Source organism: Mercenaria mercenaria, chromosome 1 (assembly GCF_021730395.1).
Source record: "Mercenaria mercenaria strain notata chromosome 1, MADL_Memer_1, whole genome shotgun sequence".
Classification (NCBI taxonomy): domain Eukaryota; kingdom Metazoa; phylum Mollusca; class Bivalvia; order Venerida; family Veneridae; genus Mercenaria; species Mercenaria mercenaria.
Window position 1 is genome coordinate 60,034,461 of NC_069361.1, and position 26,531 is coordinate 60,060,991.

The window sequence follows — 26,531 nt, forward strand, 5'->3', positions numbered from 1 at the left end:
AGTTCAAATACTAGTTTGACAAGTTTTAATCCCACGGGGTTTTCATGGGCAAATTTAGTGCAGTGACAAGTACATTCTTTATCGGAAATCCGTAGAGGACAGATCGTTTACAAAAATTTAAAGAAGATTACGACGGAAAACTGCAGCGCTGCTGTTTTGAGAATTCCCAATTGAGGTGAGTATACATTATATATTTTCTTTAGATGTCTGCGCTTATAATTTTGATTGCTGAACTTTCTGTTTATACGGCATTTGAATATGTCCTCTGGAAAGTAATGGAGAAACGTGTTCATCGTACAATCAGCAAGATATTGGTTATTTGGTTTTAGTCAATCACTGACTAAATCAGTATGAAGTGAATTTTAGTTATAAAGAAAAATAGATAAATAAATAAAATTTAATAGACATAGTGAGCTGACAAACACTCACAGGTAAAACATGGGTGTGGTCGAGCGTTTTTTTTTGTTTGCATGTACATGCGCAAAAAGGCAGTAGTTAGTTCCTGTACATTATTCTCGGTCATTATTATTTATGGACTTTAATCATATGTATAATATGCATGTACTAGTTTCACCCGAGGTGTATTTAGGTTTATGCATTTCTAACGTACATTGTTGCGGAAATATTTTGAAACATGATTTAGTATCGCTGGGATTAATCAAAGAATTTTGCTTTGTAGCCTAATATAATTTCAAAAAAAAAATTTACAAACTATTATGTCATTAAATCAAATAGAAATATACATTTGGTTGTTTCTTACCAATTGTCAAAATTATACTTTAAATATCTTGCTTCAAATGATAAAAAGCATGCTGCATAGTCTAGTTACAGCTTAACAGATCCGATGAGAAAGGAGCGATATACAATTAATTGGTTCCATGCTGTTTTCAACAGTATTTCAGTCAGATGGTTGGAGTGTTCGTAGAGACTGCACATAGGAAAATTGGTATGTAATAAGGTAATGTAAGCTTACGCTTTTTACGTGTCCAGGAACGAAATTGGCTATATCAACTTGATTAGCTATACTGGCAAGAGAGCGTTCCAGTTGGGTTCGTACCATGGCATGAAACATTAACAGCTGACAAGAAAGATACGTGTATATTGGATGTTTTCATAATGTAACATATTGGTTAACTGCTGTTTGTTAGATATCGAAAGAAATGTAAGATATATTTTCATTTTATACATCAGCAGGGTAACTAGATCTCAACTGTTGTAATGTATAACAGTAAATGGTAAGTGATGCTTATGAAAATTAATAACATACTGTCACAATTCTAAGTCGTAGAAATATTTATTAAAGCACGAAAGCGTCATGTTTAAATCAAATAATTTACGGATTTATAGATATATTATTAATTCATTGTAATGAAATTACAAAGCTCTTTCAGAACTGTTAAACAATATAATGCGGACATGTTCGAAGTAAGGTAAGATGTGCTTTTCATACTTAAGTCTGGTTACTGTTTCTGAGAGTATTTTACATAAGAATAAAATCCAGCAAAACAACGAAACTTATGGAGAACGGTGCTATAGAAATAAAAAACACAAACATTCTGAGCTAAATGGAATAAGCCACACTATACCTGGGAGTGCCACGAGTGATTTCCCATGAACCAAGTTAATCGAACCGAATCTGCTAATAGTTTGCATGGTTCCGTTCTGCAAAAGATTATCATATACAAGGACTTATATAAATTAATACAGATTGTTGTTATATTTTGAACAATATTCAGCTTTAAATGTATTTCTTAATGACTAAAATATGGATTTGGGTTATCAGTTTTGTTACACGCTAATGAAATGCATACACATTATTTTTAGACGCAGTTCTAGCCTGTACGCTTTGATGCGAATAATCTATTACGTCAGCAACCGTAACACCAGCATTAACTGCTGCAGAAAACTAATGTCGTCAACCGGCTATTCTCCCAATGTCCTTAAACAGTTTAGCTATAGGAGCGGCGTGGCATGGTCGGGATCGGCAGCTATTGGGGCACCTTGTGTTGAAAGGTAACTGCTGTACCTGGTTAATTTTATTAGATCCGATTTATCTAGGTCCGTTGCATGCATTACTTAACTGCCTGCATGTAATAGAATAAGTAATAAAAATGCATTGATATGGAAAACGAAATAATCAAGAAATATCGAAAATAGGTGTAAAACAGAATTGAATCAATTATGAGAATAATGTTAATGATAATAATAATAATTATGATAACAATAATGATATGAATAATAATTTCAATTATATGAATGCAAAGAAGACGTCACAGGAAACTGTTCAAGCATAGTCTGTTTATGACGTAACAAGTCAGTGGCAGTAAGACTTTTCTATTTGAAAGTCTTACGGCTATTGGTTTCCTATTCGCCCGCCCGTCCGTCCGTTCGCCTGATGTTCGTTCAAAATAGATAGATAATACATTTTGACTGAAACCTCAGCAAAAGGTTTCATGATGACCCTGGCTTATAGTAATCGAACTATTGGATAATATGTACATGTACCTGAATGACATTGTAACATTTAAAGATATACAATATGTAAAATATGCAGCGAGTTTCATAGATTTTGATACATCTTAAAAATTAAGGTACATAGCAAAAGGCAATTTCTAGCTCTAGACTTTAACTGTTTTTCAATGACCTGCTGTACCTATTGAGTAAACGTGTATTCACTGCATACCTCGTTTTGGCGAATTTTATTTTCATAAAATGTTGAGTGGCCCTCAATACACGTAATGTGCATTCCGGTATGGCATATTGTAAATCTTATTAGTAATAAAATCTAAAATGCATTACATTCGTTGAAATCTATAGTTATAATCTTATATCATAGTGATCGGTGAGAGCATCTTTGCCTCGTTTCTCATTAGTGCGAAGTACTAGAACCTACAATTACCTATTAGGTCTGGTATGTTCTGCGCTTATTTTCATAGTTTTCTGCACCTTCGCGCTGCTATGTTGCTTTCAGGCATTTAGCTGGAGCTTTGTCTTTCATATTTTCTCATCATTTTCATATATACCATGCTATATATTTACAATATGCCATAATTTTCATTTGAAAATTTACAATAAAGTCACGGCCTTATCCCACATAATTTTGTTTTGTTTTTGCTATATTACTTGGTACATTCACTTTTGTCTTAGAACCGATGAACTTCCTTATGCAGTCAGACCCGTACTGTAGACAGCCTCCAAAAAATATAACTTGCTTACTATGGTCACACGTCACCTGTCTTGAGAAAATATATGTTTTCACAAATACCGGCAATTTTCAGTCCCCAAGGGAGGTTCTGCAGCCGGGTTTGACTGTATATATATATAAATACCCTAGCATAAATACCCTGTACATATATATAAATACCCTAGCACCCACCAATAAATTAAGTAAATTTATGTTCTCTTATGAAATAAATTGTTTTAATTTTGGTGGGTATCGTCTTGTCTAACATAACGCCTCACTGCTAATCCGCACCTGCATTTGTATTTATAGTCGTATCAGTTCAAATACTAGTTTGACAAGTTTTAATCCCACGGGATTTTCATGGGCAAATTTAGTGCAGTGACAAGTACATATCGGAAATCCGTAGAGGACAGATCGTTTACAAAAATTCCCTCCCACCCTTCCCATTACAGTAACTTTGTTGTTTTTTAACATATTTCTGCCGTCAAGTTTAATCTGTTTCAGGGTCACAATGGTGAATCATACTGCTGAACCCTGCCACAAAATGTACTGCTGCACCAAACATGTCACGCCGCTTCTGTAATATATGGTATATTAGAGAACAAACTCTTTACAGTGTGTGTGTATAAACTCAATTTTGCTAGTATGCTTCTGTTGGTACATTTAATCATCATGAAACAATACGGTTGAATGAAACCGGCTTGACTTTTAACTGCATGTATTCATTTATAAACATTCCGAATGTTACTATCTTTTTCTTTTTGGTACTTTGTTTGTTGTTTTTTGTTAAATTTGGTTTGAATTAAGCATGAAGATATCATGAATTAGTGCGGGTTTACTACACAAAGCGATAGCATGCAGGTTCGCCAAATTCTGGCATTGTATTTGCAGAAATATGAGGAGATGGTCTTAATGTCATTTATTCTGTAAAAAAAAAGCAAACAAACATAATTGAAATATTTTTATAGGACATCGTTTTGTACATCGATTTATAATTCGATGACAGCTCATGAACATTACCCAGTTTTTCGTGTTGTTTTTGTTCTGTTTGGCACATTTATTTTATCTACTAGAAACATTGATGATAGTAAATACTCGGAAAGCAGGGGGTGGAGAGAGCTTTTTCGCTGGTCAGAGCCTCGGATTCTCCCTACCTCCCCCCTCTTATATAAAAATATCATAAAAAATAGGAAAGAGTTAGGGTTGGGGCAGCCGGCTCGCAGCATACGATTAACCTGTCTTTCTGGGTAGTTTTTGGATGAAATTAAAACAAAAAATAATAATTATAATAACAATAATGCGTAAAGATTAAGATAACATGACAAGTATTTGTCATATTACATATCTGTATTCTGTCTTACTGCATATGTTCATAAATAGTCCGGTATAATTTATGTTTCTTTCGGCATATTGATTGCTTAAGTACATGCATATTTGGAAAGAATTATGATATTTCAGTCTATATATATTTCGTTCTATTGATGCATTGTGCTATTGGGATATTGATTGTTATATGAGCAGTAGTTAACCACCATCTTTGAAACCAATTTAAGTTGTTTGTTTGGTATTAGTTATATAGTAAAGGAAAGAAATAAGGCGTGTATGAGTATATAAACTTGATTTTATTAGTAAACATACATTATTTGCATTGATCTGATTTCATCAATTTAGAATTATTTTATTGTCGTGACTTAAATGGCGCTTACAAATTGTAATCTTTATTCGGGGTACAGTAAAGAAAGTCTTCTTTATTAAAATGTTTGGCTCAAGTCAATTCTAATTTCATTTAAATTTTTGTCCGTGTTGTGAGCAATATTTAGTGATCCACAAAATATTTTATTCTTGTATACTACGGCAGTATCAAAATAAAAGCTCACTTGTCTAGGTTGACCTTCTCGTATCTGCAACCTCGCGCTCGGTTGGTCATCTCTTATTATTGGTGTTATTGGGCGGGCGCTCTTTAACCGTTAGAGGGGGCCTTGTACCATGTGGTCGGCCATTCACCTGGTCCATGGATTGACTGTGTCTTATATAAACAAGGTTGTTCAACTTATCGGCCATACGATTATTAGTGATCAGTCGAAAGTTGCATTTGTTATATGTACGTGTAGGTCCGTACATATTTTTATAACTTGTGGATCACTTTGCTACAAACCTCTAACACATGGGTTATGTTGAAACAGACATGTAAATCCCCCCTGTTTTCTTACGTTTCCAGTCTGCTGGTTAGCTCAGTCAATCGCTTGGATGGATTATATTATTATTGTAGCATAGTTTGCTATAACCATTCCCTCGCACCGGTCCGTTTGTTCATATATTACATTGAAACAATTTTTTCAATATTTTAATATTTTTGTGCGTTTGTTTGCTGAAGACTTTCTTGACTTACATCAGATTTTATTTTTGATCTTGGTGTTATGTTTCATTTCGCATTTACTTAATATAGGAAGAATATTTTTGTTGATATCTCATCTCATGTCATAGAGATCTCTGAGAGCATCTTTGCCTCGTTTCTCATTAGTGCGAAGTACTAGAACCTACAATTACCTATTAGGTCTGGTATGTTCTGCGCTTATTTTCATAGTTTTCTGCACCTTCGCGCTGCTATTTTGCTTCCAGGCATTTAGCTGGAGCTTTGTCTTTAATATTTTCTCATCATTTTCATATATACCATGCTATATATTTACAATATGCCATAATTTTCATTTGAAAATTTACAATAAAGTCACGGCCTTATCCCACATAATTTTGTTTTGTTTTTGCTATATTACTTGGTACATTCACTTTTGTCTTAGAACCGATGAACTCCCTTATGCAGTCAGACCCGTACTGTAGACAGCCTCCAAAAAATATAACTTGCTTACTATGGTCACACGTCACCTGTCTTGAGAAAATATATGTTTTCACAAATACCGGCAATTTTCAGTCCCCAAGGGAGGTTCTGCAGCCGGGTTTGACTGTATATATATATATACCCTAGCACCCACCAATAAATTAATAACAACGAGGAGATGACTACTTATTAAAATCTCGGCAACTTGCTTCCAATGGTTTGTCAAAATCGTGGAGACACTTCTGAAGAGGAATCCCGGAATATTAATTTCGAAAACTTCCGAAACTTGCTATTTGTTGTATATATTGTATTAATATTGGCTAATTGTATAATCATTTCAAAACAATAACTCTATTTTGGTATTTATTCTATCACTAGGGGAAAGATTATAAATATTTTTTCTAAGTCGGAATTGAAACTGATTCCATTTGTAGTCTATTCCACTGATCTTCGTCAGTTATGGGGGCAAGGGACAGTAAATTTGAAAATTCCACGAATCTTCGTTGATACCAATGTGAAAAAAATCATTAAAATTCCAATTTTGAGAAATTCCCGGAAAGTGTTGAGCGGATGTATTGCATATATTTAACACTTCATCGTGTGACATTTTCAGCCTGCCGATTCCGTTGTTCCTACGATAAATCAAAGCTTTCAGAAACCTGAGGGGGCGGAGCAATTGTTTTGCTATGGTTATGTAGGTGAAACGATATTTTTAAATGTTATATTTGTTAATTTTGTGTAAACCAACTTGAACACTAGCGAATTTGTGCATGTCTTTTTTCATTTACAAATATTCCTAATAGTTTTTTTTCTAAAGTCAAATCTATTGTTGATTTAAGGTTTATTGTCGTTCCTGAAATACAGCTTTCTGAAAGACTGAAATTGTCCTGTGGATACGTAATATAATGAGTCATATGAGGATTTGGCAGTTATATTTTTGGCTTAGTTTTATTGCTTATTGTATTGAGAAAAGATGTAGACTATTTTCATTGTGAATTTCCAGGTATTAGTTTTGTTCTTTGAGAAAATGTCTACATACGCGTAATTGGTAAACAGCTATTTTCATGGGAGCATTTTCAGAGGGTGATGTTTTTCAGAACAGATTAATTTTCTTATATGTAACATAGCATGTCAATATTTTTCTATTTTTGATAAGAAGACATGTCATACTAAGTTACCATACAAATGTATATGGTTTTCATATCAGTGAAATGCTCTAAAGTACTGAAAATGTGGTCTCAAGATTTCATTGTTTATATAAAATAAAGAAGAAACTAATTTATAATACGAGATCGTAGATCTATTTTAAAATAGTGAGGAAATGTGACGTCACCGATAAGGTCTGCTATCTAAAAATAGCACATTCATCTGGGGTCTTCCTCCACCATCAAAGCCGGGAAGTCGCCATATGACCAAAAAATGTGTCGGTGCGACGTTAAACCCAACAAAATAAATAAATAAACGTAATAAAATAATAGATTTTGCATTCATTTCGTTTGTTTTTTAGCTCACCTGAGCACGAAGGTGAGGTATTGTGGCCGGTCATTGTCCGGCGTCCGTCGTGCGTCGTCCGTCAACATTTGCCATGTGAACGCTCTAGAGGCCACAGTTGTGACCCAATCTTTATGAAACTTAGTCAGAATGTTTGTCTTGATAATCTCTAGGTCAAAGTTGAAACTGGGTCACGTTGGGTTAAAAACTAGGTCACCCGGTCAAATCAAAGGAAAAAATTGTGAATCGAATGTCACAAAGACTGCAATGACTGCTGAGACTGACCACACAACGCGCAATTCAAATAGTTCCGTGCTGTATATCAATTTTACCATGAGTTTGTTCAAAGATTGTTAGACTGTGGAATAGTCTATTTTAGTTTAAACAATATTTATTTTCATTATAAATTATACACAAAGTCAAACAGTTTTATATAGCAATAAATAATAACATGAGCATAGCTTTCTAGTCTGAGGATATGTAAACAAGCCTGTAGAGGCTTATATTAATACAGCTCCTTGAAAGTTTGTCTTGCGATGTTTAGTGTACGACTACTTAAGCAAACATATTTTGGAGAATAGAGAAGAAGAAAAAAGAAAAAAAAAATAATAATAGACCATCAAAGAAGAGGGGACAAAAGAATTGTAGGTTCACATTAATACTTCAAAGATATTGAATGCTGAGTGCTACTCGATCGTCTTCGGAAGACAACATACAAGTAAGTTATTGAATTCGTGGATCAGACTACGATGTGAAACGCCCAGTAGCGAGGATGTATTTCTGCACTGTTGAAAAGATAAGGCATTTTGATCAGTAGAAAGATTTTCCGACCCGTGTATCAAGTTTTGGTACGTAACAGGACAAGGCAAAGTTGAATAGAATTTTTGTCTTTGAGCAGAATATTTGTGACATGCGAGAAGAAAGTGATTTACAGTTTCGATTTCACCACAAGAGCAATAGGGTGATTCAGAAATTGATTTTCGGAAAAGGTCATGATTTAAAGAACTACATCCTAGCCGTAGTCTTGTGTGAAGTTCTTGTTAATTTCTTGTACCATGATAATAGTAAGAGTGGGTTTTTTGGCAGTTTGCGTTGAGTTTGTTTTTGAAAGAAGACAGAGATGGAGCTAGTTTTGTTGATTCAGGAAGTGCATTCAAGTCACGTATAACAGAAGGTAAAAAGGAGTCTTTATACAACTGAGTACGTGTATTCATTTGAGGGGTATTATTAATGTGGCGGAGATTATATCTTGATTGCGTTTGACCTGGGATGAGTTGGGATAAGTAATCTGGGGCGATATTGTGATTCATTTTGTAAAAGGTTGTCAGTTTATGTTTTTTTTCTTCTTTCGGCTATTTTTTCCCATTTGAGTTCAATATAAAGTTTTTCTATGTTACATAATTTTGTTGCGCCCGTTACAATTCTCGCTGCAAATAGTCTATTTTAATCATAAATAATGCGTTAAGTTCTTAATTAGAGTTTTGTCAACAACAGTTACTTTATATATATAATTTAAAATAGAAACATCGAAATAAATAGTGAAGATACCGAAGTTGCTTTAAAAAGTAACTGAGTTTTTCCCGTGCATAATCTATTGTAAGATTTCTTCCTGAGATTATTTAGGTTTTTCCGTGTTCTATTTTAGGCTATACGCGACTCATAATAAAAGCCGTACCACACGTATGTTTCTTCTACCTTTCTGTGCTAAGTATATGTATAATATACATATAAATACACAATTTCAGGACTGGGAGTCACTAATTACTAAAACTGTGAATGTAATGAACACTGAATTAGACGCAAAATTTAGTGCTATGTGTGACAAAATATCCTTATCGATAAAGGACTCATTAGAAAACCTCACTAGCACTCTTGACAAGCATCGAGAAGTTGGCACTGACATCGAAGCTCGAAAATCGAAATTAAATTTCTAGCCAGCTTTAAATTTCGAGCCAGCTCGAAGATCGAAATTCAACATTGAATATCAATTTCGTGCTAGCTTTTAACTTCTAGCCAGCTCGAAGATCGAAATTCAACATAGAATTTCGAGCTGGAATTGAATTTCGAGCCAGCTCGAAGATCGAAATTCAGATTTTTTAAAACTTGAATATCGAGCTGGGGTTGAATTTCGAGCCAGCACGAAGATCGAAATTCAGATTTAAAGAAAAAGTTGAATTTCGAGCTGGGGTTGAATTTCGAGCCAGCTCGAAGATCGAAATTTTCAGATTTTGAAAAAGTTGAATTTCGAGCTGGGGTTGAATTTCAGCACCCCAAAGATCGAATTTCAATTTATCAAAATGAATTTCGACTGGGTTGAATTCGACAGCTCGAAGATCATATAGATTTGAGAAAGTTAAATTTTCGAGCTGGGATTGAATTTCGAGCCAGCTCAAGATCGAAATTCAGATTTTAAAAAGATGAATTCAACTGGGTTTAGAATTAATTTCGAGCTGGGGTTGAATTTCGAGCCAGCTCGAAGATCGATATCAGATTTGTGAAAGTAATTCGATCTTCGACTGGCTAAATTCAAACCCAGCTCAAAATTAAACTTTTTGAAATTTGAATTTCGATTCCCGAGCTGTCGAAATAACCCCCTCGAAATTCAACTTTTTGGAAAAATCTGAATTCGATCTTCGAGCTGGCTCGAAATTCAACCCCACCTCGAAATTCAACTTTGTGAAAAAAATCTGAATTTCGATCATCGGCTGGCCGATATTCAACCACTCAAAATTAAAACTTTATGAAAATCTGAATTTCGATCTTCGAGCGGGCTCGAAATTAAACCCCAGCTCTAAATTAAATTTGAAATTTGATTCGTTCGAGCTGGCTCGAAATTCACCCAGCTCGAAATTCAACTTTTGAAAAAAATCTGAATTTCGATGTTCGGCTGGCTCGAATTCAACCCAGCTCGAAAATTCAACTTTTTGAAAAAAATCTGAATTTTGATCTTCGAGCTGGCTCGAAATTCAACCCCAGCTCGAAATTCAACTTTTGGAAATTTGAATTTCGATTTTCGAGCTGGCTCGAAATTCAACCCCAGCTCGAATTCAACTTTTGAAAAATCAAATTCGTTTCGCTGGCTGAAATTCAACCCACTCGAAATAACTTTAAAAAAATCTAAATTTTTGATCTTCGAGCTGGCTCGAAATTCAACCCCAGCTCGAAATTAAATTTTAAAAATTGATTCGATCTCGAGCTGGCTCGAAATTCAACCCCAGTCGAAATTCAACTTTTAAAAAATTTAATTTCGATCTTGAGCTGGCTCGAAATTCAACCCACTCGAAATTCACTTTTGAAAAATCTTAATTCGATCTTGGGCTGGCTCGAAATTCAACCCACTCAAATTTCACTTTGTGAAAAAAAATCTGAATTTCGATCTTCGGGCTGTTGCTCGAAATTCCAACCCCACCCTCGGGAATTTAACTTTTCTTAAAAAAATTTTGAATTTCGATCTTCGAGCTTGGCTCAAAACAATTCAAACCCCCCAGCTCGAAATTCAACTTTTTAAAAAAAAATCGAATTTCGATCTTCGAGCTGGCTCGAAATTCAACCCCACTCGAAATTCAACTTTTTGAAAATTTGAATTTCGATCTTTGAGCTGGCTCGAAATTCAACCCCAGCTCGAAATTCAACTTTTGAAAAAATCTTAATTTCGATCTTCGAGCTGGCTCAAAATTTTCAACCCCACTCGGAATTCATCTTTTTGAAAAAAAATCTGAATTTCGATTTTCCCGTGCGGCTCGAAATTCAACCCCAGCTCGAAATTCAACTTTTTGATAATTTGAATTTCGATCTTCGAGCTGGCTCGAAATTCAATTCCAGCTCGAAATTCGATGATGAATTCCGATCTTCGAGCTGACTAGAAGTTCAAAGCTAGCACGAAATTGATATTTGATGTTGATTTTCGATCTTCGAGCTGGCTCGAAGTTTTAAGCTGGCTAGAAATTTAATTTCGATTTTCGATCTTCGATGTCAGTGCCAACTTCTCGACGCTCTATGCGAGTCGGAAAGTACAGTTGTATCTGCGTTGAAAACACACGAGAAGGGCAGTCGCCAATCACGGCTTCCTTGGATATGCATGACCGCTCTCGTACGCGAGTTGCTGAAAAAATACAGAGAGAACCCACACATGTAACAATTGAGATTTCTGATAACACAGAATCTACAGACTGTTCTATAAAGGACGTTACCAACAATCCGTTAATCTGTAACACTGACACGTTAGAACGTCAAAAGAAAAGGGCGTCTATTACTAATGTCCCTGGCGATGGTTTCCATGAACAAAACTGGCGCAGGGGGCGTTTTAGCGCGGCTGCCCGGAAACGCTTTAAGTCATTCGTTATCACTGGCATCCATACTGATAGCGACTAGGAGGGTCTTGAGGACTTTCTACAATTTGACATGGATATTACCTTCTAATCTGCCAAATTCTTGATTACAGGACAAACAGATTGTAAAGTGGCACAAATTGTGGTCGATAATTACAAGCCTCTTGCATAGATAAAATAACATGGCCAGAAGGAATTTCATGTCGTCCTTGGATCAAAAGGTCTGAATACATACATCGTTATCAGAGTTACGAACAGGATAATTGAACCCAACTGACTTAATATGGACCTACGTATTATTTCTTACAATGTCACTGGAATAATGACCGCAATACCATACATTATTAATGAATTGACCGCCAAAAAAGTATCTATTTTTTTTTTTAATTTCGGCTACCGAGGTAACCCATTTATTGTCCCTGTCATAGATGTATCTATTTTTTGGTATATCGGAGCATTGGCTTCTTGATCACAACGCTGGTATTTTGAATAATATTGATAGGAATTATAATGCACATGTGGTCACTTGTGCGAATCCCAGCAGGTTGAATGGACGTTATATTGGCAAGGGCGGGGTAGCTATTATGTGGCATCGCAGCCTAAGTAAATGCAATGAAATTATAGACACCGGAAGTGATAGAATTGCAGCTATAAAACTTTGTCTTCACAATTTGTCGATTGTTATATTGCAAGTCTGTCTACCTTCTGCAAACCACTGTCTAGAATATTTTAAAAACGTTAGTGATCAGTTGTTCGACGTGTGTGCATTATATTCTACAAAAACAATCTTCTAATTATGGGGGATTTTAACGCGAAATTTGCTCGGGACTTGGTTACCAACAACTACGTGCACGTGATGGTTACGTTTTCAACCTTTGCCATGCACTCAGTCTTGTTGCTGTTACGGAAACTGATTTTTGTACTAGCTCAACTCATTCATTCTTTCCATATACTGATGCAAATCCAACAAACATTGACCATTTTCTACTGGATTCGACTCTTATGCAAAATTTGGTCTGCTGTTCCATTACACCAGACGCTCCATTGAACGTCTCGCGTCATCTCCCGTTGTCCCTACACTTGGAAGTTAATGCGAATGTTACTGAAAATGTGATACCCCTGTCATTTAAAAGATTGTGTACAATGGAATAAACCAAACGAAGTAAATGCTTATAAAACTAAAGTGTCGGAGCTAATAAAGTCAACCTACATCGATTATAACGACGTCGATAGTGCATATTCTACTATTATTTCCTGTGTGTCAACAGCGGCCGACATTTGTCTCTCTAAACGCGAATTCAAACAGTTTTTAAAACCATACTGGTCTCCTACATTAAAGGAACTGCAATTAAAAAAACGCTCACCTACTAGTACTATGGACATGGTCTGGCAAATTGAAAAATTCGACGGTGAATGCGCAGAATACAAGGAAATGAAACGTAATTATAGAAAATCATTACGAGCAGCAGCACACGCGTATGGACAGTCTGAAATTGAAACTATTTTATCGATGAGCTATGTGAAGTAGATCAAAATTCATTCTGGAAAATAAGAAATCGCACAATAAACAAGAGGGCCATGATGGCCCTATATCGCTTATCTGAGTTTAATTGCTTGCTTGAACATATTTCTTTGCTAAAGCTTAAAAAAAACTAGGTGAGAAAGTCATGGTAAAGATTCTTCAAGATAAGTACTGAAATCTGTTAAAACATTATACAAATCTCTTTGCTGTAGCTTCAAAAACAAGAAAGTAAGTCAGTAGGTCTCAGGGCTAAGAACATTAAAGATGAGTATTGAAATCTTTATCGAATGTTATTGACGTGGTCCAAATTTCTATACTGTTATGATCGGTGTGCAAAACTGTATAAGTCATCCAAATTTCAAGGCTGTATCTTAAAAATACAAGAAAGTAGGTCAGAAGGTCAAGGTCACAGTCAAGTGACCCTTAATTACCTGGGGTCATCAGGTAAATATAACTAAACAATCTAGGAAATATGATCAGATAGTTTTTGTAGTATTTTTTCCTATATAACTCATATACAAGTGACCCCCGGGGCGTGGCCTCTTTTCACCTCTGGGGCATAATTTGAACAATCTTGTTAGAGAACCACTAGGCAATGCTACATACCAAATATCAAAGGCTTAAGCCTTGAACTTTCAGACAAGAAGATTTAAAAAATATTTCCTATTTAAGTCCATGTAAAACTTGGGGCCCCCAGGGCAGGGCCTCTTTTCACCCCAGGGGCATAATTTGAACAATTATGGAAGAGAACCATTAGGCAATGCAGCATACCAAATATCAAAAGCCTGGGCCTTGCAGTTTCAGGCAAGAAGATTTTTAAAGTTTTTTCCTATATAAGTCTATGTAAAACTTGGGACCCCCTGGGTGGGGGCCTCTTTTCATCTCAGGAGCATAATTTGAACAATCTTAGCAAAGGACCACTAGGCAATGCAACATACAAGATATCAAAAGCCTATGCTTTGGAGTTTCAGACAAAAGAATTTTTAAAGTTATTTCCTATATAAGTCTATGTAAAGCTTGGGACTCCCGGGACGGGGCCTCTTTTCACCCCAGGGGCATAATTTGAACAATCTGTTTCCTTTCGGTTGCCATGACAACCAGAGTTCTGTGTGGAATTCAATTCTTTGAACAATTTTGAAAGAGGGCCATCCAAGGATCATTCCTGTGAAGTTTCATCAAAATTGAACTGGTGGTTTAGGAGGAGATGTTGTTTAAAGGAAAGTGTGGACCGACGACGGACGCCGATGACGGACGCCGATGACGGACGCCGGACGGTGAGCGATCACAATAGCTCACCTGAGCCAAAGCTAAAAACAAGGCTGTGATTTAGTGTTCAGCGGTCGAAGAGAGACAACTCTTGACGGAATGTTGTCTGGTTGGTAATCTTACTTCAACGGGAGACAGTGAGAACTTTGATAATGAACATAAACTATTTGTAGATCGCGAAGTAGACTCATACATCACATTAAATGATGCCATGCCCTCTGATGATAAACTGTGCAGTTCTGTGTCTGCCGGTGAGGTTCACCATTTAATCAAAGCATTACCAAACCACAAAAGTGGATCCAGCGATAACGTTACTTATGAACATTTGAAGTATGGCGGCGAAGAACTTGTTTAATGCTTGACGAAATTGTTCAATACCATTTTTCAAAAAGAATCATTACCCACAGACTTTAAATCTGGACTTACTGCGACCTTATATAAAGGCAATGGTAAACTGTACCCGGATCCTAATAGTTATCGAGCCATCTCGTTACTTCTTGTAATCTCTAAATTATAAGAAAAACCGGTGATGAAAAGAAAAGAAAATGACCCTAAAAACCTTAACGGTTTACAGCACGGAATTCAGAAAAACAACAAAAGTTGTAAAATGGTTTCTTTCATTCTACAAGAAGCCCGCTGTGAGCGTGGCAGTCCCCTTCACGTATGTTACATGGACGCGAAAGCTGTGTTTGACCCCGTATGGACCCGAGGACTGATCTATAAACTGTACGGTATTGGTATAAGAGGGCAAATGCTTCGCCTAATTTGGAACCCGTTTCAGGGATGCTCGAGTCGTGTGCTACTGCATGGTCATCTCTCACGTGCCTTCAATATTGAGCAAGGCACAAGGCAGGTGTCCATATGTGCTCCTTTCTTCTATACTGTATACACGGGTGCTCTCCTGAAAGCGTAACAGACATCTCCCCATGGTCTACACATCGATAAACTTATGCTGGCAGCGCCAACACAGGCTGACAATATAGTACTGCTGTCCTTATCCCGAAAGGGCTTAAACGAACTCTTAGATATGTGTCACATATATGCGAACAAATGGGGCTACATGTATAATCCTAGAAAATGCGCCCCATCTCTCTTAGACCGGAAAAACAGCGTTGTCGCGGTACAGCGCCTGCAAAATATGGAAATACTATCATTCCCGAAACTGAAGTATATAAACACTTAGGTATCGTCCAATCAACGTCAGGGAAACACCCAAATAACATCGATACAGTTAAACAAACAATTCGTGGGACATTTATGTCTGTTACTGGAATGCTATCCGGAAGTACAGGCCCAAATCCTAGTACTGCCATGAAACTATACAGAACATGCGTACTCGCTCGAGCACTATTCGGCTGCGAATTATGGATACGAACTATCAGCAATTGAAGTCGCCTATCACCTCTGCTTGAAAAGAATCCAGGGTCTCCCTTTCCTCACCCGGTCGGATATGGTTACAGGTCTGCTAGGTGCTACCTCACTACAAGCCCATATCGATACTCAAAACTATTGTTCCTTCGTATTAAAGCTGCGTCGATTAACCCCTGGTGAGCTATGTGGAATGGTATTTATGCTGCGATTATTTCAGCATGATATGTGCAAGACTAAAAAGCTGGGATTTATTCCTGACAGTGTGCGTTTATTATGCAAATATAATCTCACAGCGTATCTGAACCAGTTCAAAGCAGATGGTACTTTTCCACCAAAGATCACTTAGAAAAAAAACTTTGTTATCTAGCTGTATACGCATACGAACAGTTGTCTTGGCGTGCTTGAATGGACTCGTCCGAAGACTGACACCTTCAAACGTTGTTATCCGAAACTTAGTATGTCAAGCATTTGGACTGTTGCTAAATTACGTCCAGCTAGTCTCTCCTTGGTGAAATGTCTTGCTTGCATCTGTTGTAAGCGACCACCCGACCAACCGGAAGATTGTTTCCTCTGTTGCCTGAAGCGCAAAAATGAAACAGTGCACTTATTGTTCGAGTGTCCCTGTACGGCGAAAGACTGCTTAATACGCTCCTTACCAATGTCAGTTCATTGAGTATTAATCTCAAATGTTAAGTCGAATTTCAACTCATGAACTCACAGACTATATGCTTGGTAAAATTGACGAAAACTTAACTGAAGTGTTAACTGTCGATCTGTACCCAACATTCTTGATTCTATGTGCTGAACTTCTAACACAAGTGCACAAATAGTATGGACTATATAATACCATGCACTTGTATGACTGTCTCATGTAATTCAGGTGGCTGAGGTTTCAGTCGTATTCATGTAAAACATGAAGATTCAATTAACATAGTTTCCTTTTCGTTTTCGGAGAAACTGAGTTTAAAGTCATAGGCAGTACCTGTAATTATGTGTAAAGTTACAATCGTACATTCTTATTTTGTAACTGTGCATATTTTCTGTCTGTCTATCATATGTAATTTGACGTGTATTATTTAAGAAATAATGAACATGTCCCTATATTTTATCAGAGAATAAAATATGGGCAGGAGTTCGGATGCGTAATAATTAAATCACGAGTGCTCTCCCCATGGAAATTTTTGAAATACAGGCATGAAATGGTGGCCTCTGGTGCATTTTTAGGTCTAAATTTTTGGGTATTGTAGGGGTACGTTACTCCTCTCTTGATTTGGTGGTCAGGGGGCTGTCCCCCTGGAAAATTTTTAAATACAGGTATGAAATGGTGGCCTCTGGTGCGTTTCTGGGTCTAAATTTTGAGAAAAAAATATCCCTTTGCCAAAATAGTAGTGTGAATCTTTGACGAGTATAGGTCACTTCTCAGCCAACTGGGGGTGAGGGGGGGGGGGGGCACGGGCCCCCCTCGGTCCGGCCCTGGATCCGGGCCTGATTGCGGCATATAAACACGTAAACACTGGAAGATCGGAACAAGAATTATAATTTATTTACTGTCAAAGTAGAATCTAGCTGACATTTGTGTGGCCTACAACTCAGAAATTGTAAACTACGCACACGGCCAGATATAGATCTAGATGCACCGATGTTGAATTTCAAACTTAACGGGCTGAAACATTTTCTTACGGTAAAAATATAAACAAGTAAATTCATCATTTAGAAATTGTTTGTTTCAGAAAATTTGATGTACTTTTTATTACTACTACTTAGCACTGAAAGATTTCGCTGTGTGTTTATATAGCAACTGCTGCGGATCGTGTTAGAATTTGCTATTTGTATCACATGTATTTTGCTATGTATATACAACTTCAGAGAATGGAGGCAATAAAGATATATATATAAAGATATATATTGACAATGTTAAGCCATAAAACTTGAACAGTTTGTTTTGCAATTTGTATTTGCATTTTATACACATTGGCGGCTTTATAACTATAAAAAAAGATAAATGTACATTTTGTAGTCGCCCGTCATTTATTTGTAAATATAAAGTAAGCGGATCAAATCTATTCAAAATGCAATATTATCTGAACTAAGTATACAGGGTTTAAAATTTGCGTTATTTCACAAAACAAATGTTAATAAAACAATTGGACTTATATCAAATGTGTGATTTATACAATAGAAGCCTGTAGACTGAATAGATTTTTATCAACATGTCGGGGTATATTTGACAGGATCAGGCGATTTAAAAATACACAGTGATTATGGTATTGTATTTTACGATGGCTAATGAAAGAAACATTATCTTCCATCTTATTGTTTCATGACATTTATAGAGATAAAGTTTTTAAATTTAGTGCAAAAACTGCTAAGCTAAATAAAAGAACCCAGATATTTACATTCACATCACACAGAAAGATTACCGTTGTAAAGAGAAGTTACTAATTGAACTGTTAAAACGGAATATTCTAGATATCATTGTCTGGACATTACGAGAAGTGAAACAATTAAGTTATGTGTCGAGGCTACCTTAATTGAAAATAAAGAAAGGAACCTACAAGTAAAGGGTGAAATATCAAAATAAATGTTTTATTGTATGGATAACGCGTTGTTCGTGTTATATTATCTATATAACATAGAATTCCGAAGGGTTGGCTGGGCTCTGATACCAACGGCTCCTGGAGGATTCTCTATGTTATAACACGAAATGAACATACGGTAATGCTATTCTAGCATAAAACGTGTAAAAAGCTAAAAATGAATAATATTGTCCATCAAAAATATTAAATATTCATGAAATGTGCGGGAATGTCAGCGTTGTTTCGTCACGCTGGCGTCATTTCATTTCGCATTATCCGTTATAGGGTCGTAACGCGTTGATGCTTTGCCACGAAACGCGCATAAAAAATATTATGTTAAAAAGTGTGTTTACAGCGCGTGAGCGCGAGAATCTCTCTGTTAACACACGTCTACATTCCTGTTAAAACACCATATAAAAACGTCAAAAAACAGCATTTTTATGATAGAATCGTTGTTTATATACTACTTGTTGACAATGGAAATGCGTTTATCTATAGTTCATATATAATATAATAACCTACATAATAACATTTTATAGTAAAATAATACTTTTATTTTTATTAATGTATTTACGTAGACTGTTTCAAGATGCCAAGCGAAGTTCCAAAGGTAGGGGGCTCACCATTACCCTCTGTAACCCCACCCCGTTTAATGTCGCCAGTGAAGTCTAGGCTGACAAAGGAATCTCTCAGCAAGTTGTCAGACCCAATGACACCGGATGAATACATAACTCAGTTTAGTGATGTAACTGACGGTCCAAAAAGCTTGGAAGACAGCAGCCTTACTGAGAGAGAACATGTAAGTCGTTTTATCATTTTTAGTTATGCTTCATAACACATTTTGTCACACCATAGCACTAACACATAATGATATTTGAAGCATATAAAGTGCCATTATTTAAACACTATTGTACTCATATATTAAAGAAGAGAATATTAAAGGTTTTCCTCACGGAAGCAACCATAAGAGATCTCGAGGCTATTCACGAAGAGGACTTTGAGGAAGAAGATTTGCTGGTACCTGAGTCTAGCACTGGAGATGACTTGGAGGAAACAGGCCACAGGTCAACGGGTACAGGTGCTTCCGGTGTATCAACAATGTCGGAAACAGAACCAGATGTAGATTATGATACCGATCTAGAGATGGAAGACCCAGATAGTTAGTACATCTACTTTACATAGACGTATATTGTGGTGAGCTTTGGTGACCGCTCGATGTCCGTCGTGCGTCGTCCGCCGTCCATCCGTCAACAATTTCTAAAAAATATCTTCTTCAAAAACGCTGGGAAGATTTACACCAAACTTCAAAGGAATTACTTTTGTGTGCACCCCCTCCCCCGCACCTTTCAAAATTGTTAAAAGAATTGAATTTCACACAGGACTCTGGTTGCCATTGCAACTGAAAGGAAAAACTTAAGAAATATTCTTGTCCAAAACCGCAAGGCATAAGAACCTCGATATTTGGCATGTGACAACACCTAATGGTCCTCTATGAAGACTATGCAAATTATGCCCCTGGGGTGAAAAGAGGCCCCACCCCGGGGATCCCACATTTACATATACTTATATAGAAAAAAAAACTTAAAAATCTTCTTGTCTGAAACCACAAGACCCAGGCCTTTGATATTTGGTATGTAGCATTGCCTTGAGGTCCTCTATCAAGATTATACAAATTATTACCCTGAGGTAAAAAGAGGCCCCGCCCTGGGGGTCCCAAGTTTTACATAGACTTATATAGGAAACTATTTAAAAATCTTCTTGTCTGAAACTGTAAGGCCTAGGCTTTTGATATTAGGTATGTTGCATTGCCTCGTGGTCCTCTACCAAGATTATTCAAATATGCCCATGAGGTGAAAAGAGGCCCCACCCCGGTGGTCCCAAGTTTTACATAGACTTATATAGGAAAAAACTTTTAAAATATTTTTCCCTGAAACTGCAAGGCCTAGGTTTTTGATATCTGGTATGTTGCATTGCCCAAAATTGTTAAAACTATGCCCCTTGGGTGAAAATAGGCTCTGCCCTGGGGGTCCCAAGTTTTACATAGACTCATACAGGAAAAAAATATTAAAAACCTTCTTGTCTGAAAGTTGAAGGCTTAGGCCTTTGATATTTGGTATGGAGCATTGCCTAGTGGTTCTCGGCTATTGGTATTTTACGGAACGGAATGGAACGGAACGGAACAAGGTTTGGGGCACCCTATGGGGTATAACCTCAATGTTAAATATATGGTTTGAAAATTATGAAAAAATTAGTTATGAATAACTTTTGAACTGAATTCCATAATAGCTTCAGTTCACTCAATTAAATGATTTTAGTCGACTTATTGAAAAAAACAATTGTCTGGTTCCGTTCCATTCCATTCCGTTAATTACCATTACCAGTACTTTGCGGAACGGAATGGAACCACAAACATCTCAGTGGAATGACCGGCTGCACTAGCGGATCCAGGCGGGGTGCACCCGATGTCCCAAATCCCACAATAAAATATGTCAAAAGTTATAAAAAAAAAGAGATTAAACTGAATTCCATAATAGCATTAATTCACTCAATTATATTATTTTAGTAGTCTTATTGAAAAAAAAATGAATTTGTCTGGTTCCATTCTATTCCTTTCCGTTAAATACCATCACCTATATGGGTATTGGTACTTTGCGGAACGGAACGGAACCACAAACTGAAAACAGATTTCACATTCATCTCCAGTCTCAGTGGAATGACTGGTTGCACTAGCGGATCAAGGTGGGTGCACCCAGTGTCCCCCTACCCCACAATAAAATATGTCAAAAGGTATGGAAAAAAACTATTAAACTGAATTCAATAACAGCATTAATTCACTCAATTATATCATTTTAGTAGTCTTATTGACTGAATTCCATAATAGCTTCAATTCACTCAATTAAATTATTTTAGTGCTTATTGAAAAAACAAATGAATTTGTATGGTTCCATTCCATTCCATTCCGTTAAATACCATTACCTATATGGGTATTGGTACTTTGCGGAACGGAACGGAACCACTTAAATGGATTTCACATTCATCTGCAATCTCAGTGGAATGGGCGGCTGCAATAGCGGATCCAGGTGGGGTGCACCCGGTGTCTCCCACCCTACAATAAAATATGTCAAAAGTTATGAAAAAAAAATTAAATTGAATTCCATAATAGCATTAAATTCATTCAATTATATACTGAACAGCAAAAGAAACTATCCAGTTTTATAACTGGGGTATGTTTTATTTAAAAACTTTAATTTATAAATCTCTTGTGTTTTTCATATCACATTACACTTGAAGAACTTCACGTGTAAAATTTTTAAAAATCAATCAACCGTGAAGTCAGTAGTCCCACTATAGCCGTTTTGCACGAAATTCATGTGCACCTGTAATTAACAGTTTTCTTTGTGAAATTTTATTGTCATTGGAAATATTGATAATTGGCTAACTCGAAAAACGAATAAAGTTTAAAATATATTGTTGGTTGCACCGCATGACTGAATCAGATTTAGTGCGAGCGCACAGTTGGGTTACAATGTAACTGACGCGCAGAAGAAATAACCTTTCAAACGGCTATTGTGGGACTACTGACTGCACGGTTGATTGATTTTAAAAAAATTATTACGTGAAGATCTTCAAGTGTAATTTTTGTATGAAGAAAAAATTCAATTTTGAAAAATTAATTTTTTATTTCAAAATATACTAGTTATACATCTGGATAGTTTCTTTTGCTGTTCAGTATATTATTTTAGTAGTCTTATTGACTGAATTCCACAATAGCTTCGATTCACTCAATTAAATTATTTTAGTAGACTTATTGAAAAAAATGAATTTATATGGTTCCATTCCATTCCATTCTGTTAAATACCATTACTTATATGGGTATTGGTACTTGGCGGAACGGAACGGAACCACAAACTGAAAACAGATATCACATTCATCTGCAGTCTCAGTGGAATGACCGGCTGCACTAGCGGGTTCAGGTGGTGCACCCAATGTCCCCCTACCCCACAATAAAATATGTCAAAAGGTATGAAAAAAAACTATTAAACTGAATTCAATAATAGCATTATTTCACTCAATTCATTTTCGTAGTCTTATTTACTGAATTCCACAATAGCTTCAATTCACTCAATTAAATTATTTTAATAGACTTACTGAAAAAATGAATTTGTCTGGTTCCATTCCATTAAATACCATTACCTATACGGGTATTGGTACTTTGCGGAACGGAACGGAACCACAAACTTAAAACAGATTTCACATTCATCTGCTATCTCAGTTGAATGACCGGCTGCACTAGCGGATCCAGGTGGGGTGTACCCGGTGTCTCCACCCCACAATAAAATATGTCAAAAGTTATGAAAAAAAAAAGACGCTTTTAAACTGAATTCCTTAATAGCATTAATTCACTCAATTATATCATTTTAGTAGTCTTATTGACTGAATTCCACAATAGCTTCAATTCACTCAATTAAGTTATTTTAGTAGACTTATTGAAAAAATGAATTGGTCTGGTTCTATTCCATTCCATTCCGTTAAATACCATTACCTTTATGGGTATTGATATTTTGCGGAACGGAACGGAACCAACTGAAAAGATGTCACATCCATCCGCCACCTCAGTACAATGACCTACCTGCTATCATCATTATTAGGTCCTGTCTCAAATTTGTTAAAGTGGAGGCCGTTTTTAGGAGCCGCTATAGATAAAAGTAGGAAACGCTTGAAACAACTTCTTCTCATGAACAACTTGAAGGATCTTCATCAAACTTTGTCTGTTGACATATAGAAAAAAAAACAGGTAAGCGACTTTGGCCAATTTGTTTGGTTGTTGTTTTTATTCGGTTTAACGTCCCACCGATAGATCATATGATGACTTTCCAGCTTTGGTGGTGGAGGAAGACCCCAGGTGCCCCTCATTGTACTTTTTTCATCACAAGCGGGAGTCTGGGTAGAACTATCGACCTTCCATAAGGCAACTGAATGACTTCCTCACATGAAGAATTCAACGCCCAAAGTGAGGCTTGAACCCACATCTGTGAGGCTCAAGTGATTTCAATTCAGCGGCCTTTACCACTCGGCCACGGAGGCAACCAAGGTCAATTTGGGCCTCTGGTTTCAAAAGCCATATTAAAAATAAATTCATCGTGTTTCGTTCCATTCCGTTAAATACCATTATATATATGGGTATTGGTATTTTGCGGAATGGAACGGAACCAATTAAAAAAAGATACCACATTTATGCAAGACCTCATTACAATGATTTGCTGTAACTTTCCAACATTACCTACAAACTTGACTCATAGATCGGTGCATATTGCTGTATTATATATTACCTAGCTATGGTGTATAGCTGCAGTGTTGCAAAATATGGCTTGACAACTGAAACCCTCAATTATGAATAAAAACTATTATATGGAGATTCATAATGTCATAAATTCACTTGATTAAATTATCTTAAAAGTCTTATTGAAATAAATCCATCATGTTCCGTTCCATTCCGTTAAATACCCATACCTATATGGGTATTGGTATTTTGCGGAACGGAGCGGAACGAACTAAAAAGATGTTACAATCACCCGCCACCTCAGTACAATGAAAAAGCTTTAAACAATTTCTTCTCATGAACCACTTGAAGGATCTCCATCAAACATGGTCTGTAGACTACATGACTCTAAGTGTCGTGTGGCGGCTGTAAAAAGTCTCCCCGTACTTGGATTCAGGATTGTTATATTTTCTGGACCTTTGGGATTATGGAATCCATCCAATATATGTGTAATAGCGAGCTTGAAGAGAATCGAGCTTTACGGTAAGGCAAGTATACTTCCACACTTGGTGATGGATTTGAAAAGTTTCGTCGGAAGTTCTTAAAAAACGCACCCTGGCGGATAGGTGCTCACAGGAAGTACTTCTTTCCGGAGTGAATACAGAACTTCATTCAAGTGCTAAAAAATATTCATCACTCAACAATAATGAAAGAATGCTTTCCAGTTGTTTGAAAAAAATATTATTTTAATTTAAATAAACGCGATAATGACGTCACCGTGACACCGGCTTCCCATTCATTTTGCAACGTATGACATTCACTGTTATAGGTATGGTGACACTAAATGTAGACTTTTTCAAGCGAATAGGTTCTCCTGAATTCTTGTGAGTAGTGAATAGTTTCTTTGTGACACTGATGCATATATTTTTTTAGCTTAATCCGATTTCTTTGAGCTCGCTTTGAGGCTTTGCCTTATTTCATATCAGAGTTCCGCTTAAAGGGCAAAGCAAGCCTGAAAAAAAAACCTTTCATAACGCTAAAAGAATTTTTAAAATCGGACAACTATTGAAAAAGATATGGCAGTTTGAAATTTAAGAAAATGGCTGATGATGGACGCAGCCATTTTAGTGTGTTTATGACTTCATTTACACACTGACTAATTTTCATATGTTTCTTGAGTGTAAGGTGTAAAACATGATAATTTCTTTCATTATAACTGGACAAAGTCGAGAAATTATGTAACAGTAATAAGTAAATGCAGTTCAAATGTGTATCTAAAAATTTATTAGATCCGCCATTTTGTTTTTTGTTTTTTGTTGCCATGGAAACAAAATGGCCACCAATTTGACCAAATAAAATGCTCATAACTTTCTCATTTTTACTCCGATTTTGAAAATTCTTTCACTTTTTTAAATCATTTAAGAAATCCCACCTGACAATATTAACAGTAGAGCAACGTTGCATTTCCCTTTAAGCCAGTGCTAGGGGCGTGAGAGGTGTTGCAAATTTATAACTCTCAATCAAAGGTATCTGCTATTTTTGTTTTTTTTGGTTGCATTTTATGCTTCCAAGGGATCTTTTTACAGATTTTATCATCATAAGTGTCGATGGCTGTGAAATATTTCTCACTTGTATCTGTAGCTGATAATGATTAAAGCCTTCAAATTAATGCTTGCAAACACATATATTCTATATTTCATATAAAATTCAGCTACTTCAGATCAACATTGATACAGTTTCTAGATTTTCACCCTGTCGTACACCTATTTTCCACAAGATATCTATACATTTGCTTCATGAAAACGAAAAGAAAAAGTAGTGTAGAAAAGTATGCAGTAAAATGAAAGTAAACTAAATCAGGTACCTCATATTGCCGCATTTCAGAAAGCGGTCAGCAGAATAAACGCCCTACTTTCGTTTTCATGTAAACAACTCGAAAAGATGCCAATATTAGCAAGAAAAATGTCTTATTTTATGTAAAATTTATTCAACGAGTGTAATAATGCCCATTTGGTCGCGGTTTACGCGCAAATGGAAAAAAAGGGATATATTTTTCATAACTTTTGACATATTTTATTTAACGGAATGGAATGGAATGTAACCAGACAAATTCATTTTTTTTAATAAGTCTACTAAAATAATTTAATTGAGTGAATTGAAGCTATTATGGAATTCAGTCAAATTCAGTTTAATATTTCTTTACATAACTTTTGACATATTTTATTGTGGGATTTGGGACATTGGGTGTACCCACCTTGATCCGCTAGTGCAGCCGGTCATTCCACTGAGATGTTTGTGGTTCCGTTCCGTTCCGCAAAGTACCTATACCCATATAGTTAATGGCATTTAACGGAATGGGAATGGAATGGAACCAGACAAATTTTTTTTTTCAATAAGTCTACTAAAATGATATAATTGAGTGAATTGAAGCTATTATGGAATGCGGTTCAAAAGTTGTTATTCATAACTAATAATTTCGTAATTTTCAAACCATATTTTGTAACATTGCAGTTATACCCCATAGAGTGTCCCAAACCTGGTTCCGTTCCGTTCCATTCCGTTCCGTAAAATACCAATAGCCTGGTTCTCTAACAAGATTGTTCAAATTATGCCCCCCCGGGTGAAAAGAGGGCCCGCCCCGGGGGTCACTTGTTATATGAATTGTACAGGAAAAAATGCTACAAAACTTATCTGATCATA

At 36.2% G+C, this 26,531-nt stretch overlaps 1 protein-coding gene and 1 long non-coding RNA gene across 8 annotated transcripts in view; both read left to right on the top strand.

Annotated features, from left to right (window-relative positions):
- The first annotated feature begins 1,901 nt into the window (after positions 1–1,901).
- LOC128558786 (uncharacterized) lies at positions 1,902–5,951 on the top strand. The gene is made up of 2 exons (XR_008371921.1): positions 1,902–2,013; positions 3,689–5,951. It is a non-coding gene; the product is annotated as an uncharacterized LOC128558786 (long non-coding RNA).
- A 12,160-nt stretch (positions 5,952–18,111) lies between these two features.
- The window catches only part of LOC123536308 (leucine-rich repeat-containing protein 74B-like), a 68,584-nt gene continuing 60,164 nt past the window's right edge, over positions 18,112–26,531 (top strand). For 2 of the 7 annotated variants that reach the window (XR_008371933.1, XM_053549021.1), the window contains exons 1-3: positions 18,388–18,559; positions 19,150–19,370; positions 19,499–19,730. Coding sequence is in view for 6 of the 7 variants with exons in the window: in XM_053549021.1 (XP_053404996.1) it covers positions 19,161–19,370; positions 19,499–19,730 (442 nt within the window). In the remaining variant the exon portion in view is untranslated. The other 5 variants (XM_045319407.2, XM_045319387.2, XM_045319424.2 and 2 more) reach the window with 5 other exon arrangements.